Source organism: Corvus hawaiiensis, chromosome 7 (genome assembly GCF_020740725.1).
Source record: "Corvus hawaiiensis isolate bCorHaw1 chromosome 7, bCorHaw1.pri.cur, whole genome shotgun sequence".
Taxonomy (NCBI): Eukaryota; Metazoa; Chordata; class Aves; order Passeriformes; family Corvidae; genus Corvus; species Corvus hawaiiensis.
The window spans coordinates 9,468,507-9,481,958 of NC_063219.1; the positions used below are offsets into that span (position 1 = coordinate 9,468,507).

The following is a 13,452-nucleotide window of genomic DNA, read 5'->3' on the forward strand; positions in this document are numbered from 1 at the left end:
AATGCTACACAATAATCTTCAGGAAAATGCTGATGCACTGTGTTACAATAGTCAGGAACATCTGTAGAGGCCAGTAATTCTCTGATTATTCTATAGGTTGGTCTTCCTGCAAAATCTGGAGTTGCTGGTGGCATTCTTCTGGTTGTTCCTAACGTCATGGGCTTGATGTGCTGGTCACCTCCTTTGGACAAGATGGGCAACAGTGTTAAAGGAATTCACTTTTGTCATGTAAGCAGCATTGCCCTTGGGGTTTTTTGGTTGTTTGGGTTTTGGTTGGTTTTTTTTTTTTTTTTGCTTTTGCAGCTGATGTTTACGGAGTTTCAGTTGGCATAGCTGAGATCTAAGTGAATTAAATGGTGATTTGTGATTGTTCCCTACATAACAAGTTTCATTGATTCAAGGGTGAAAGTCTAAGAATAGATATTTGCTTTTTAGTAATAAATAGCACTTGAATTCAGTGAGTGTTAAAATATGATGCCAGAAACGCTGTAGAAATCTGTTGTGGAAAAGCTTTGAAAAGGAACACTTCATGAAGTAACAAAAGTGCTGAATGCCAGTATATTGCATTAAAAACTGTAGAGCTCTATTTATAGACTTCTTTCCCTCTCTTGTCATAAAGTGCAGTTTTCAAAACACTGGAAATGCAACTCTTATTTACTCTTACTTCATTGCAATAAAAGAAAAAGATTGTAATGAAATATTGCCATTCTGATGTATTTTTAAACTGATTTTTGTAAACCATGTGACATAAAAGATGTCTTCATACATGATACCCAGCTGTTGGGCAAGCTCTTCCTAGCTTTATGTTGTGCCAGTGAAAGGGCTGTGGATAGTCTGATGATAGCAGCATTAGAAGCAGGAGAGATTTTGGGGAGGACTGTGTAATGATTAATAAACATGTTTTGTGGGAGAGGAGAATGTAAAAAATTTCTTCCTTTTTTCTCCCTAAAACTACCTTGTAATGAATGATTGCTTAATTATAAAGGGGAGGTTGAGCAGCAGTTAAAACTTTTCATGCTTCTATTTATCTAACATTCGTACAGCTTCAAATTAAGATGTTACTAGTTCTAGTTTAAGTACTTTAAATTTCATATGAAATTGTGCTGGTAACTTAACTCTAAAATCCTGGAACAGCAGGCTAGGTGAAGATTTACTGCGTCAATTCTGCATTCCAATGAGACCCAAAAACTGATACATGATCATGGCATACAAGTAACATGAATGTAACATTCACTTTTAAAAATAGAACAGCGTTGCCAAGTTTTGTAATTACAGCCTTTCATGCTGTAACTCAAACTGACTTAGGATCCATTATGTCACACATTTCCTTGTTTCATTCTTTGGACTGCAGTTTGATGTACTGGACTAGCCCAGGCTATTCTTTCTGCTCCTGAAATGTTCCATACAGCTGGAGTAGGAATTTATTAAAATAGGTATTTTGCAAATTGCTCCTTGTTTCGTTCTTCGTTAGAAGGAGTTTAAAGGTATTATTAGAGCTTTATCATATAGTCGTGCAATGTTTAAAGGGCCTTACAGACATGGGTATTGATTTATTAAATCAACCTCTCTTCTTACTGGTTTAAGTTACTAAGATATGATGCAAAATGTAAGGGGTAGTATTATTAACGTATATGCATTTGGCTATCATATGCAGATAATAATGCATGTTCTTAAATATTTGCAGGATCTGGTTTCTTTGTGCAATTTCCATAACTACGATAATTTGAGACACTTTGCAAAAAAGCTTGATCCTCGCAGAGAAGGTGGTGATCAGCGGGTAAGTTACTGTCTGTGTTCAGTGAGTATTGCTTGTAGACTTCAGAAGAAATATGGAAAAGTTCTTCTCTAAATGCCAAACTGCTCAATGACATGTATTGCATCAAAGCTTTCAGATAACGCAGTTAGTGCACGTTATTAGTGGACACTTGCCTGGGTGGACCACACTATCACAGGGTTTTTTGTAGTAGAATTTCATATTAGAAATGAACTCCATTTCATACAGTTCATCTCCCCTGCTAGATTAAGTAGATGGTATCTGATCTAAGTTGCAAAGAGCTTTACTGTACTGGTTGCCTTTAATAAAGACTTGACCAGCTGGTGGGCTTAGCCTTTCTGTTGGGTGCTGCAATGCAGGAGATGTGTTTAGCTTTATTTTCATGGGGGTATCTCTGACCCCACATGACCTGCTGAGAGTTGCACAGGCAGTGAATTCAGGCATGAATAGTGCTGCAGACAAGAGCCTGTTACTTAGGGAGCAGCGTAAGCAGTCTTTGGGAATGAACTGAATCCACTCCAGCTACACAAAAGATACAAGTGTGAGGTGTTGAGATAAGGAAAACCTCTTTTTGTTTTCAATACCATTAATGTTTTGACTAAGACATGAAGATTTCAATAGGTGAAGTAGAATGATTTTTAAAGTGCTTCTATTTGCATGTATACATCTAAAAAATACCCAGTTTTGAATTTGATTTTTTTATAAGTGGAAAAGAGAAACTAAGAGTTAATGTGAGGAGCTGAGAAACTTGAGTCTGTTAGCAATGACTGCAAGTATGGATTTTTTTTTTTTCCCTTCAAGTACACTAATAAATAATGTATGTTGCTTGAACAACTAGCATTCCTTTGGACCAATGGACTATGAGAATCTCCAGCAAGAACTTGCTTTAAAAGAAACAGTATGGAAAAAAGTGTCACCTGAATCAAACGAGGACATCTCCAGAACCGTAGTGTATAGAATGGAAGGTCGGGGAGAGCAGAACTAAACGAATGGGTTCTGGTTTCATTAAATTCTTCATTTTAAAAACCCTCAAGCATCTCTAGATTTAACTTTGGTTTGAATATTGTTTACCTGGTGTTTCATTTATATATACATTTTGTGTAAATTCTGTATGCTATACCAAAAAGATTGTCAAAGTTCAAGGGTATGTGGGGAAAAATCATGTGCAAACAACAAACCCAAAGCTGTAAACTGACTTTTGTAGTTACTTAGAATACGTTTAGTTAAAAAAAAAAAAGTAAAGGTAAATCTTAGTGTTTTCGAAGATATACCACAAAAGTGGTATATATCTGTTTATTTTTGTTTATATCTGAGAATTTTAAGTATACAAACTTTTGAGGCTGAGGAAGAACTTGTGTCCACTGAGCAGGGTCAGCATGCAAAGATAGAATACTAATTAAAATATAAAATAGTGTTCAACAAAATACACCAAATTCCTGAATTTCTAAATAATTGTATATTAAGTGGAGATGGGTTCTGAGTCATATTAGTACCACATCAGGGTTTTTTTAATGTCAGCTTTCAAATTTGAGCAGAAACAGACCCTTTGCATATGCCGTGCTAGTGAAGATTATTTTTTCTTTTAATCAGACCATTAATAATTATTAATGCTAATGTTGTAATAAAGAGAGCAAAAATGCCTGGGCAGGAGTGGGAGAAGTAGGGAGGAGAAGGAAAAAAACCTGTCTTGTTTGCAAGTTAACTAATGCAGCAGAGAGATTTCTGACACAACTATTTTGAGTGCTGCCAGCTGGTAGTTATGACTCAGAAGTCTGCCTTACTAATAGTGCTGTGCTCCACCCTGGAAAGGAATGTAAGCAATCTGGGGTTTGGAGTGGTAACCAACTGAGCAGTGGGCAGGAAATATGTTCAGAGGGAAGCAGATAGGTAGATCTTACTAGAACTGTTTACAGTTAACTTACTTTTCAACCATTAATGCGTGCGCATGTTTGTATATGAAGATGAGAGGTTTCACTTACTTACACACGAGCAAATTCTTGAGAACTTATCATTAACTGCTGCTTTTTGAAATGATTTTGAGTTTGCAGCTCTGTCAGCTTGCTGAGAAAGAGGACTTGCATTTTTCTATAGGCAGCTGCATCTCTTAAACTGCATAATTTGATAATTTGAGTATCTTGAGTAGGATGTAGCTCCAAATGATATATTTAAGCTTCAGGTAGGCTCAAGAGGCAGTTCTGGACAGAGGTCAAAGACTTGCTAAATTCTTAACACTTGTAGGAATTAGATTCTTAATAATGCTAAAAATCTTAGAAAATCATTCTCTATAAAGTTTTCTCCTTTATAAATTTGCAAATTATATGATATGTCCCATCCCTAGTACACATCACACAGAGTCCCAGTTTATCAAACTGGGGAAACTTGTCCAAGCAATGATAAATGGTATTAGCTGGTAGAGGATTTTAAGAGACAGTGACAATTCCGTAGGAACACCTTCACCTCTTCTCCCTGCTCCCTTCCCCAGTCCCTCTCCCTTTTTTTGTTTATCTAAAACTCCAAAATGTTGATAGGTGAGTTTTGCCTAATGGCAGAGTTAGTTTTTTCCTGTCCCTTTTTTGACCCATCCGGGTGTTTATGAGTTTAGGAAGATGCATAAAACAGAGCTTATGTTCTCTGAGAAAGCAAGCTGCTCTTAATTACTCTGTTTAGGTATTCTTGGTTTTGCATAAACATCTGAAAAAGCTCTGACTAAACCCTGAATTATCTTCATTTAGCAGAATATTGTAAAAGGATGGGCTTCCTGTCTTTGAAGCCTAGGATGAAAATATTTAAGCAAAACAGCACAGAACATAAATTTTCAGTGAATTTGATGCCCTACTGGGATGAAGAGGTAAATCTGTGGTGCAGATGTCAGTAATAAGTGTCAGTCATGAATTGCTGAATAATAACTGTTTTATATTCTTATCTCTGATGATAAGGTTAGGTTTGTTAGTGCTTATCCTCAAAATAAAGGCAAAGTCTTGAATTATAAAAATGTCTTGCCTGTTTGAGGATTTTACAGTAAACTAGTAGCTACAGAGACATAAAAAGTATTCAGATCCCACAGAACTACTTTACCTGAAATGCCCTCAGTTGCAAGAGGGAACATAATGTGTCTGTGCTGCTAATGAAAAGTATTTACAGTGGTGACGTTGCTGGATGCATTATGGATTTAACTAAAAATGGAAAAGGCAAGATGCAGGATTTGCTTGATCTGATTCTACCCACCTTGATTTTTAGTACTGTTTGAAGCCACTTCTAAAGATGTGGTTGAAGATAGAAGATTTTTCCACACGCAAAACTTGTGGTAGAGTCAAGTCCTGCATGGGAAATACAAAAATAAGGAAACTACTAGGTCTTTAATATGCATAATAAGAATATTTAGAGTACAGCTTACACAGTCTTTAAATATATATATATATATATATATATATATATATATATATATTACAGTTCTGTAATATATGCTTTTGAAGCCTGCCTCAGAATTGAAGGCAGCTTCTAGCTAGGAGGGGTCAGGAAGAGACTCCTCTGACCCAGCTGTTCTTTAACTTGCCCACACTTGTAGTTTCTTGCCCTGGCCTGCCATGTGTGCAGAAGGCTCCTCTTCATGGCAGGGCACCTGGGCAGCCGAGGCCAGGGCTGGGTGTGCCGAGAGGCGTCACCCATGATGGGCAGGTGGGAGAGGCCGGGGCCACAGAGTTTTAGTCATTCCATGTGTGAAGTCTGCAACGGTTTTAGTGTTCACCTGTGCTACAGTAATAGCAATTCTTGATATTCAAGCATTTTAGCTGTTTGTTTGTTTTTCTTTGTCAGCATCATTAACATTTCATTAGAAATGTAAATGCTTTTTAAAGTTTTATTTTAGCATTTGTGTTGTACCTTTTGGCTCAGTTGTTAAGTTACCTGTCTCGTTTTCCATTTTTCATTTGCATTGTATGTTATTTATGTATCTTGATTTCCAGCATGCTTATTTTTGTATTGTTTAATAAATTTATTTTAAGCTGATTTTTATTGTATTTTTTTTCTCTCAATGGAGAACAGATTTGTTCAAACACGTTTTTTAGATTGAAATTGAGATAGTGAGCACTCTGTTCTAAAAAAGATTCTGAAAAAGTAGGTGGAATAAGCAGATTTAGTTAAACCAGTCACTGAAAACTTCCTGAAGATTTTGTAAACATTTTGTGCAATAATCTAGTTACTTTTCTCTTTGAACTGATGTCTTAGAAAGTGGAAAGCAAAAATCAAAGAAGCAAAACTTTGTCACCGTGGCTTTTTTGATAAAGAAGTCCTGGTGCAGTAGAATATTAACATCACTGTGTATTTGTATGGTTCTGAAGATACTGATTCAGTCACATAGAAAATGTATGGTTAGTGGTGCCAGTGCCAGCATAGTAACTGCTGATCCTGAGCATTATGAAGGGAAAAATACAGCTTGTAATAAATCCTGTATAGCAAGGATGGGTCCAAATCCCACATTGTTTTGGTAGTGATGGTGGGGCCTTCCTATACTGAGGATGGTCAGAATTGTTAATTTAGCTTTTCTGTAGACTGGTTTATAAGCTGAAGTTATTTGTTCTATTGTTGTAAAATTAGCTGTATGTTTATTATACGTAAAACCATTGCATATCAAAAGAGTTTGTTCTCTAAAAGTCATAAAGATGATGGAAGGAAAAAGAGTAGTAGGTATAAAGAAAGAGCCACAGGTGATTTACTGTAAAATTATTTTGCCTCTTATATTGTGGTTTTCAGCATGTATTTGTGTCAGAAGACCAGTGGGTGGGTAGATGAATAAAAAGGCAATGGATTCAGAGGAGGGTGGGTGGGAGGTGGGGGATGGATTATGTTGGTTTTTTATTGCTCTTATATCTCTTGGTCTTGATACATACATGTCATTGATGCACAGTAATTTGTGAACAAAGGAATTAATTATGAGCGTAATTTATGTACGATGTTTTAGTATCCTAAACATTGTTTGTAGGCTTTTACTGACTTTTTTTTTTTTAATTCTAAAATGTATTTCTGTAGATTATTTGAAGGGAGCTCAGAATCAGTTATTGCAGTGAAAGAAGAAAAAACTTGTTTCAGCTGATGTCATATTAGAATGACTTTATGCACCGAATAATTTGCCTTCAGTGCAGAGTCTTGTTGAGGATTTGAGTCCACAAATGTCTGTAGTAGTTGGAGGGTTGGCAAGAGGCTTCAAATTGGGTAGAAATCTTAACTAAAGCTTTATTTTTTCATCATGCTGGCATCTTGTCTGTTCCACATTTGTCCAGTCTGGAAAGGCATGACTAACTAATATATGTAAAGACACGGTTGAGTCATGCACAGCCCCATTTTCTTTCAGGAATTTGTGTCCCAGTATGTTGAATAATTTAAATAGTCTAAATTATTAAACTACCTACCTTGAATCAAGTGTGGTTTCTGATTTGCCATTTGCTCCTTCTGGAGAATGTTGGGTGCAAAACAGAAATGCCCTCTTTTCTTTGATTTTCATGTGAGTAGGAGTTAATTTTATTACTGGCATCTAATCCTGCTTTTGCAGACTTTTGGTATCACTTGAACACTGAGCATTTAAAAGGTTTTGCAAGACTTGAGTGGCACCGCTCTGCACATGGTTCAGCTACTCCTAAAAAATGCCACGTGCGTTTCTTCTGCGCGTAGCAGGGGTACATGATGGTCACATCTGAGGCTGCAGCTTAGCTGAATAAAGCCTAGAATGGAGTTGAGTGGCAGAAGTGTGGTAGGGGGAAGTTTGTTGGGTATTTTGTTTGTTGTTTTTTACCAGTTTAAGCAGGACTTAATTGAGGCAATAAAGCTGTCACTGGTGCTTGACTGAGGACAAGGCAGGGGGATGTTTGGAGAATAATAGACACTTTGACACCTCAGCACTAAGGCTGAGGAGGAAACGGGGTTGTAGGAAGGACGAGGGGAAAAGGAAGTAATTCTAGAATGTTTTTCTATCCTCAAAAATGTTCCAGCCAAGCATACTTTGATGTATTTTATGTGCTAGGCAGGCACGTGGAGCAGCATATCTGCTGGAAGGTGCTGCTTCCTGTTTTAGCTGCTGCTCTGCTCTGATTCTGACTCAGCTGGCACATAGCTGTGCCTTTACGTGGTTTTACAAAATTCATGTGCACACTGTGAATTGGAAATTTATTTTCATATTGTATCTTTTCTTAAATCAGGTCAGCTTTACTTAGCTAGGTGCAGTTACTGTAACCTATCTGTATGAGGTGCAGGAGGCACTAGTGACTGTAAGCAACCTGAGAAGGAAACCATGAGGTCACAGAAGCTGGGAGGGATCTCTGGAGATCTTACAGTCCAGCCTCCTGCTCAAAGAACCATCTAGTGTCAGTTGGATCATGTTGCTCAGGGGCTTTGCCAGTCAAGTGTTGAAAACCTCCAGCGATGAGGTTTTGTCATCTGGCTGGGTGACTTATCCCAGTGCTTTAATGCTTTGATTGAAGAATTTTTTCCTAACCTACAATTGGAATTTTCCCTTTGTAGCTTGTGATGGTGACTTCTGTCATTTCACTGAGCATGATGATTTTACCACCATGTTGTAACGTGTTGGCTTTTAGGGAGTCCTAGAAGTGGCATAGGTAAAAATGGCTTTTGGTCAGCAGTAACTAGTATTTTCACTTCCTGCTGTATTTTTCCTGCTGGGTTCTAAGTATTTTTTCATTATGTCATTGGAAATGAAGTGATTTAGGGACTTGAAAAGGCCATATTCCCTTTATTTTTCTGCTGCAGCCCAACAGGCTAAATGCAAATGTGGAAGTGTGTAATTTGCTGAGGGATGGCATGTTACTGTTAGGACCCCTTGTGATCAGAGCGCTTGTCAAAACAATGAACTGAGAACACAAGTGGAGTGATAGGAAGAGATAATGTTACTCATTTCCTGTTGATGTCATTCACTAGCCCAGCTTTTTCCTTGAGGCAGGCAACTTTATTGTTTGTTCAGGAATTACTCATGCAATAATCAGGGGTTTTTTGGACTCATAGACCTGCCTTTGGTTATATGTGTGGCTTTTACTTTCTGAATGGAAAGTACATTTCACACTTCTTTTAAAGGACCCCTCTCTTAAATTTCTCCAACTTGTAATTATTGCAAGTCAAATAATTAAAATGTAATGTTGATCTGAGAATAAACTGTTTCGGTTAAACATGTTTTAAAAAATCCCCACTCATGCCATTGCAGAGCAGGATTAAGAATTATGATTGAGGACATAGAGAAGCAGGCTTATCCAGCTGAGTACATTTTGTCCCATATACCAAGGCTGATGGGGAGTAATATGACTGTTTGCAGTGTTTAAAGATAAAAGCAGGGAGGCAGAAGATTTGATTAAGCTAATAAATATTTCCAAAATGAGGAAAACAGGTAAGGAATACATAGCCTAAAAATTAGAAGAAGATTTATAGCAACTTGATCCTAGTATTTAGAAGGAGCCTTCACGGCAAGAGTAGACTGCAAGCATCTGGTAAGATTTCCCCATTCTGCTTTCAACCGGTAGGGTGGAGTCAGTCTGTTTGTGGTGCAGGTGCCTTATGTCCTTTGAGAGCAAAATCCTTTCTTTTGGGAATAATTCCAGTTCCAAGTCTTGTATTTAAGAGTAAACTGTCAGCCACAATTTGTGAAGTGCCTACAGGCTGGAAAGTGGGAGCATTGCCCCACTCTACTCTGTTGTGTGGGTGGGTATCAGTGTGTCAATAGGTCCTTGAAAAGGCAGACATCCTTTTGTCCTGTCTGCTTAACACAGCTCGTGTCACTAAAGCACCCATCAGCATTCCACTTGATTCATGTGACTGTGGTTGATCCCAGTCCTTTGGTCCCAAATCTTGCACTGTTAGTGATGTCTATATCCATTACTTCAAAGGCTCTTGTTTTTTTTTCCTGCACCCAGGATCAATGGCTTAGCATTCATTCCTCTTTTTAAGGTTTCTGTATATTTTCCCTATGCTCTTTGTTGAAGAACTGTTAGCAGGGGGTTAGTCTTTGAAAAGGAGCTACCAAAGTAGGTATCGCGACATTTCTGTGATAGTTTACTGCAAGAATTATTTTACCATTTTTGAACTACCAGCCACCATTATTTACTGACAAAATGTTTCATTGCTGATGAGAAATGCTGAAAAAGTTTGATAGTGGAGTAAGTGAAACTTTTTGAGCGCGTCATTTTCTTACATAACTTGGATGCTTTGGACATGGCAGCAACATTGAAGTATTGCCATCCAAGCTGCTGATGGCAAATGCATGCCACCTAGAAACGAAAATTTGCTTTGTCTTTGTCTTGTGACTTGAAGGGTCTAAGTCTTTATGCTTTAAATCTTTCACTTGATCTAGTAAACTTTTTGTTGAAATGCTTAATTGACCTACCATTCCTTTGTGATACTGTTCATGGCCAACAATGCAGCAGTAACACCTTTGGTCATCCATGACAGGAGCCAGGTTGGATTTTTCTGTGACTGACTCGCTCTTGTTAATTCATGGTTCTGTGGAACTGCCTGATTCACTGTTACTCACTACTGCTGTTCTAACTTGGCTTTCCTTATTAGGTGTTCAAAAACCTTTCTTGCTGGCACAGTTTGAGTTTATGGATATCCATGAAAGGTCTTTTAAAAAAAAACCCCAAAACCAAGAAAGTGGAATCAGCCAACTTTAGCTCTTAAGTCTAGTGAAGGATGATTAAATGCTCAGTTGATATTTTGGGGGTCTTTTCAGTGATGTGCTTAATTCTGTTGTTTCTAAAAGCAAAAAGTGTGATAATTCATTGGTACCAGAAGAAATTGGAAACAGCAGGTGGAAGCAAGCATGGCCATACTCACTGTAATCTAGTGAAGGCAGCTTTGGTACTCAGTTTTCTCTCTTCTTCCCAGTATTTGTACCTTCTGAAATCGACATAATCATTCCCAAAATTTAGGGATGGGGATGGGTATACCCTATGAAGCAGAGTATAAGACATCTGTCAGAAATTGTTAGTGAGTAGCTCTTGAGATCAGCTCCTCTTCTGCCAGGCTCTTCTGTTTGTCCAGGCACACATGTGCACAGGCAGGGAAGCTCTCCAGTCACGACATTATCATCTGAGCACTGCTGAAGCTTCAGCATTGGGTACTGTAAGGCCTTCTGTGTTGAAATATTTAGGATGATCGGTTGTTCCGGGATATCTGTGACAGCAATATTGGCTGGGTCCATCCTGGTACCTGTTCTTGATGCTTCATACCAGGCAGTTTTTCCTGGAAGTTTCTTCCAACTACAGATTCTTGGGATCTAATACTGATGGAGTCAGTTGGTCTGAATCTTGAGCTCTGATTTCTGTGGGAATTTTTTCTGTGTACCCCTTGAACCCAGTTCATCATTAGTTGGTTTTATCTGCTAGAAAGGAGAAATACAAACCTAGTTTGCTTCCCACAACATTTCCTGCTGTCCTGCTCAGGATGATGGCACTGGAAAGGAGAAACTGCCCCATCTACACACCCTGGGCGTTCTTACGATACTATGTAATATTTGCTAGTTAAATTGGTTTGGAATTCCCTGATTCCTGGGGGAGAGGCTTGTATGCAAGGATCCAATTACACTTTGCTTTGTGTGACCCACTCTCCACCTTTGGATATCATGTTCTGGAGTCAGGATTAGTGAATGGTTGTTTCTTCTGCCTCCATCAGGGGAGGCAGAGGCAGGAGTGGGGCAGTTCAGGAATATGGCTGGCCAGAATAGCCTTGGCTCACGCTGTGGGGTTTGCACATCTCGGGAGTGGAATAGATGGGCCTGAGCTTTCTGAAAGAATCTCAGTTACTGAAGGTAAGTAGATGTTTCACTTACTCTAGTAAACATTTTTTTTTAATTACTTAAATCTTAATTCATCGTAATTAAATAGTCTTACCTGTAATTTAAACAGCATCAGTTTACTAATACTTCAGAATTAATCAATATTCAGAACTGTAAATAACAAGGCATTGCAAATTCCCAGTGTGTGTTGCCATGAAAAAAGGTCTCTGCTTCCGTGGCTTTCCGTCATCAAGGGCTGTTCTGTATTTCAGGCGCTTGAGTAAAACCAAACATAGCATGAAGCAGACTACAGTTGCGGAATCACAAACTATATTGGAAAGATAGATGATTTCAAATTTCATTTACAAGATTCTAAATCTCATTTAGCATTTAAAAATTAGAATAATTAAATGTAATAATCTCTGAGCATGCATTGGCTGAATTAATTGCAGAACTGAGCTCAGTCCTACCTATGGCTCTTGCTTTGTTCTGTATGAGTCAAAGGATATTTTTGGACACTTGAAGAGCTTGCACCTCCTACCTGATAGTGTTCAGGGTGAGTTCACAGGTAGAGAGATGATGTGTTGAGGAATACCAGTGTTACAAACTCCTTCCAGAAATTTGTGTCCACTTGATGGCCATCTTATGAGCAAGAGGTTGGTGTTGGAAGAGATGAATTCTGTCTTTCATGGCTCCAAATGTGATTGGAGGAAAAGTACCTCCTGCTCACAGTTACTGCTTCCTGTGTCCTTAAGCTCTTTCCATTTTATGCAAACTAGTACAGTAACAGAGAAGAAAAAAAGAGACAAGCACTTATGGTATTGTGCTCGTTGTTAGTAAGTATCATTTTCAGATGGTTTTGAATACCTCCATTAATTTAAAGTATTTTGACAAAAAAAAGGACTTCAGGCAGAGATGGACAAGGAAATGCAGGTTACTGTAACATGTGGTATCAATACTCTTAATTATTTGCAATTTTGGGTGGCATAATCCAGTACTTATCTTGAAAAGGTTTGAATCAGAGAGAGATATGAATGGTAGAAATCCATTTGATGCCAGTGGGTGGAAGAGGGGAGCAAACCACCTCTGCTCAGCCTTCCCTCCAGGAAAGCTGCACTTCTCCTTTAGCAGCCTTAGCCCGTCTGTTTGCCAGTAAAGCAGGCTGACAGCTCTTCTTAGGCTGGAGAAAGGGTCCTGGTGTCAAGAGAAATCTTTGGTGTATATATTTGGTTTATTTATTTCTTACATTCAGCTGCATGCACGGCTTCTGTGACAAGTTCCAAGACTGAGCTACTGGTGCAGGCTTGTTTGAATGTTCCTGTATCTGAACTGAACCTAGTCAAAACTCCTCACTCTGTTTTTGGATTTTAAATAGACACTTCAGGACCATTGAAAAAAATTTTTTTTGTTAGTGTCTACCAGCTAGTTCAAAAATGTAGGAAGTCAGAAGGAGAAAATGACTAGCTTTATTCTAAAAGATTGGATTTGGATTTGAAGCAGTGTGAGTAGTTGAATTGCAAGAAGACATTTAAATGCCTACTGGGATTTTGGCCAGCTTTAAGTAAAAATAATTACTAACCGGTGTGCTGGCTTGCCTGAGGGTTTTGCAGCTCTGGCAGTGCAGTTGGTTTAGAGCTGCTTTGTGTTTGGATACATGAAAATACAGCCTCTTGTGTGGCTGCAGTCTAGACATCACTCATGGGAGAAGCAGCTTTTGGTATATGCATGGGTTGTGTTTGAGCAGGGCTGCTGAAAACTGGAGGGAGGAATAAATAGACGTTTTGTTAGTCTGTTAGTTTGCTATCAACAGCACAACCTATATGGATAATAGCTGTGCAAAAGGCATTTCAAGTTAATTCCACCAGGGAGACTCCAGAAATAAACTCCGTGGTAGCAGCTTTGAGTCCAAAAA

The 13,452-nt window shown here is 38.4% G+C and overlaps 1 protein-coding gene across 2 annotated transcripts in view; it reads left to right on the plus strand.

The window, feature by feature from the left end:
• The window catches only part of GLS (glutaminase), a 61,050-nt gene that overhangs the window by 37,210 nt on the left and 10,388 nt on the right, over window positions 1-13,452 (plus strand). The window contains exons 13-15 of one of the 2 annotated variants that reach the window (XM_048309468.1): window positions 97-228; window positions 1,685-1,777; window positions 2,613-5,779. In XM_048309468.1, coding sequence (XP_048165425.1) covers window positions 97-228; window positions 1,685-1,777; window positions 2,613-2,759 — 372 coding nt within the window. In that variant the 3' untranslated portion in view covers window positions 2,760-5,779. Of the gene's footprint in view, window positions 1-96; window positions 229-1,684; window positions 1,778-2,612; window positions 5,780-13,452 lie in introns of those variants that run through there. The other variant, XM_048309467.1, reaches the window with a different exon arrangement.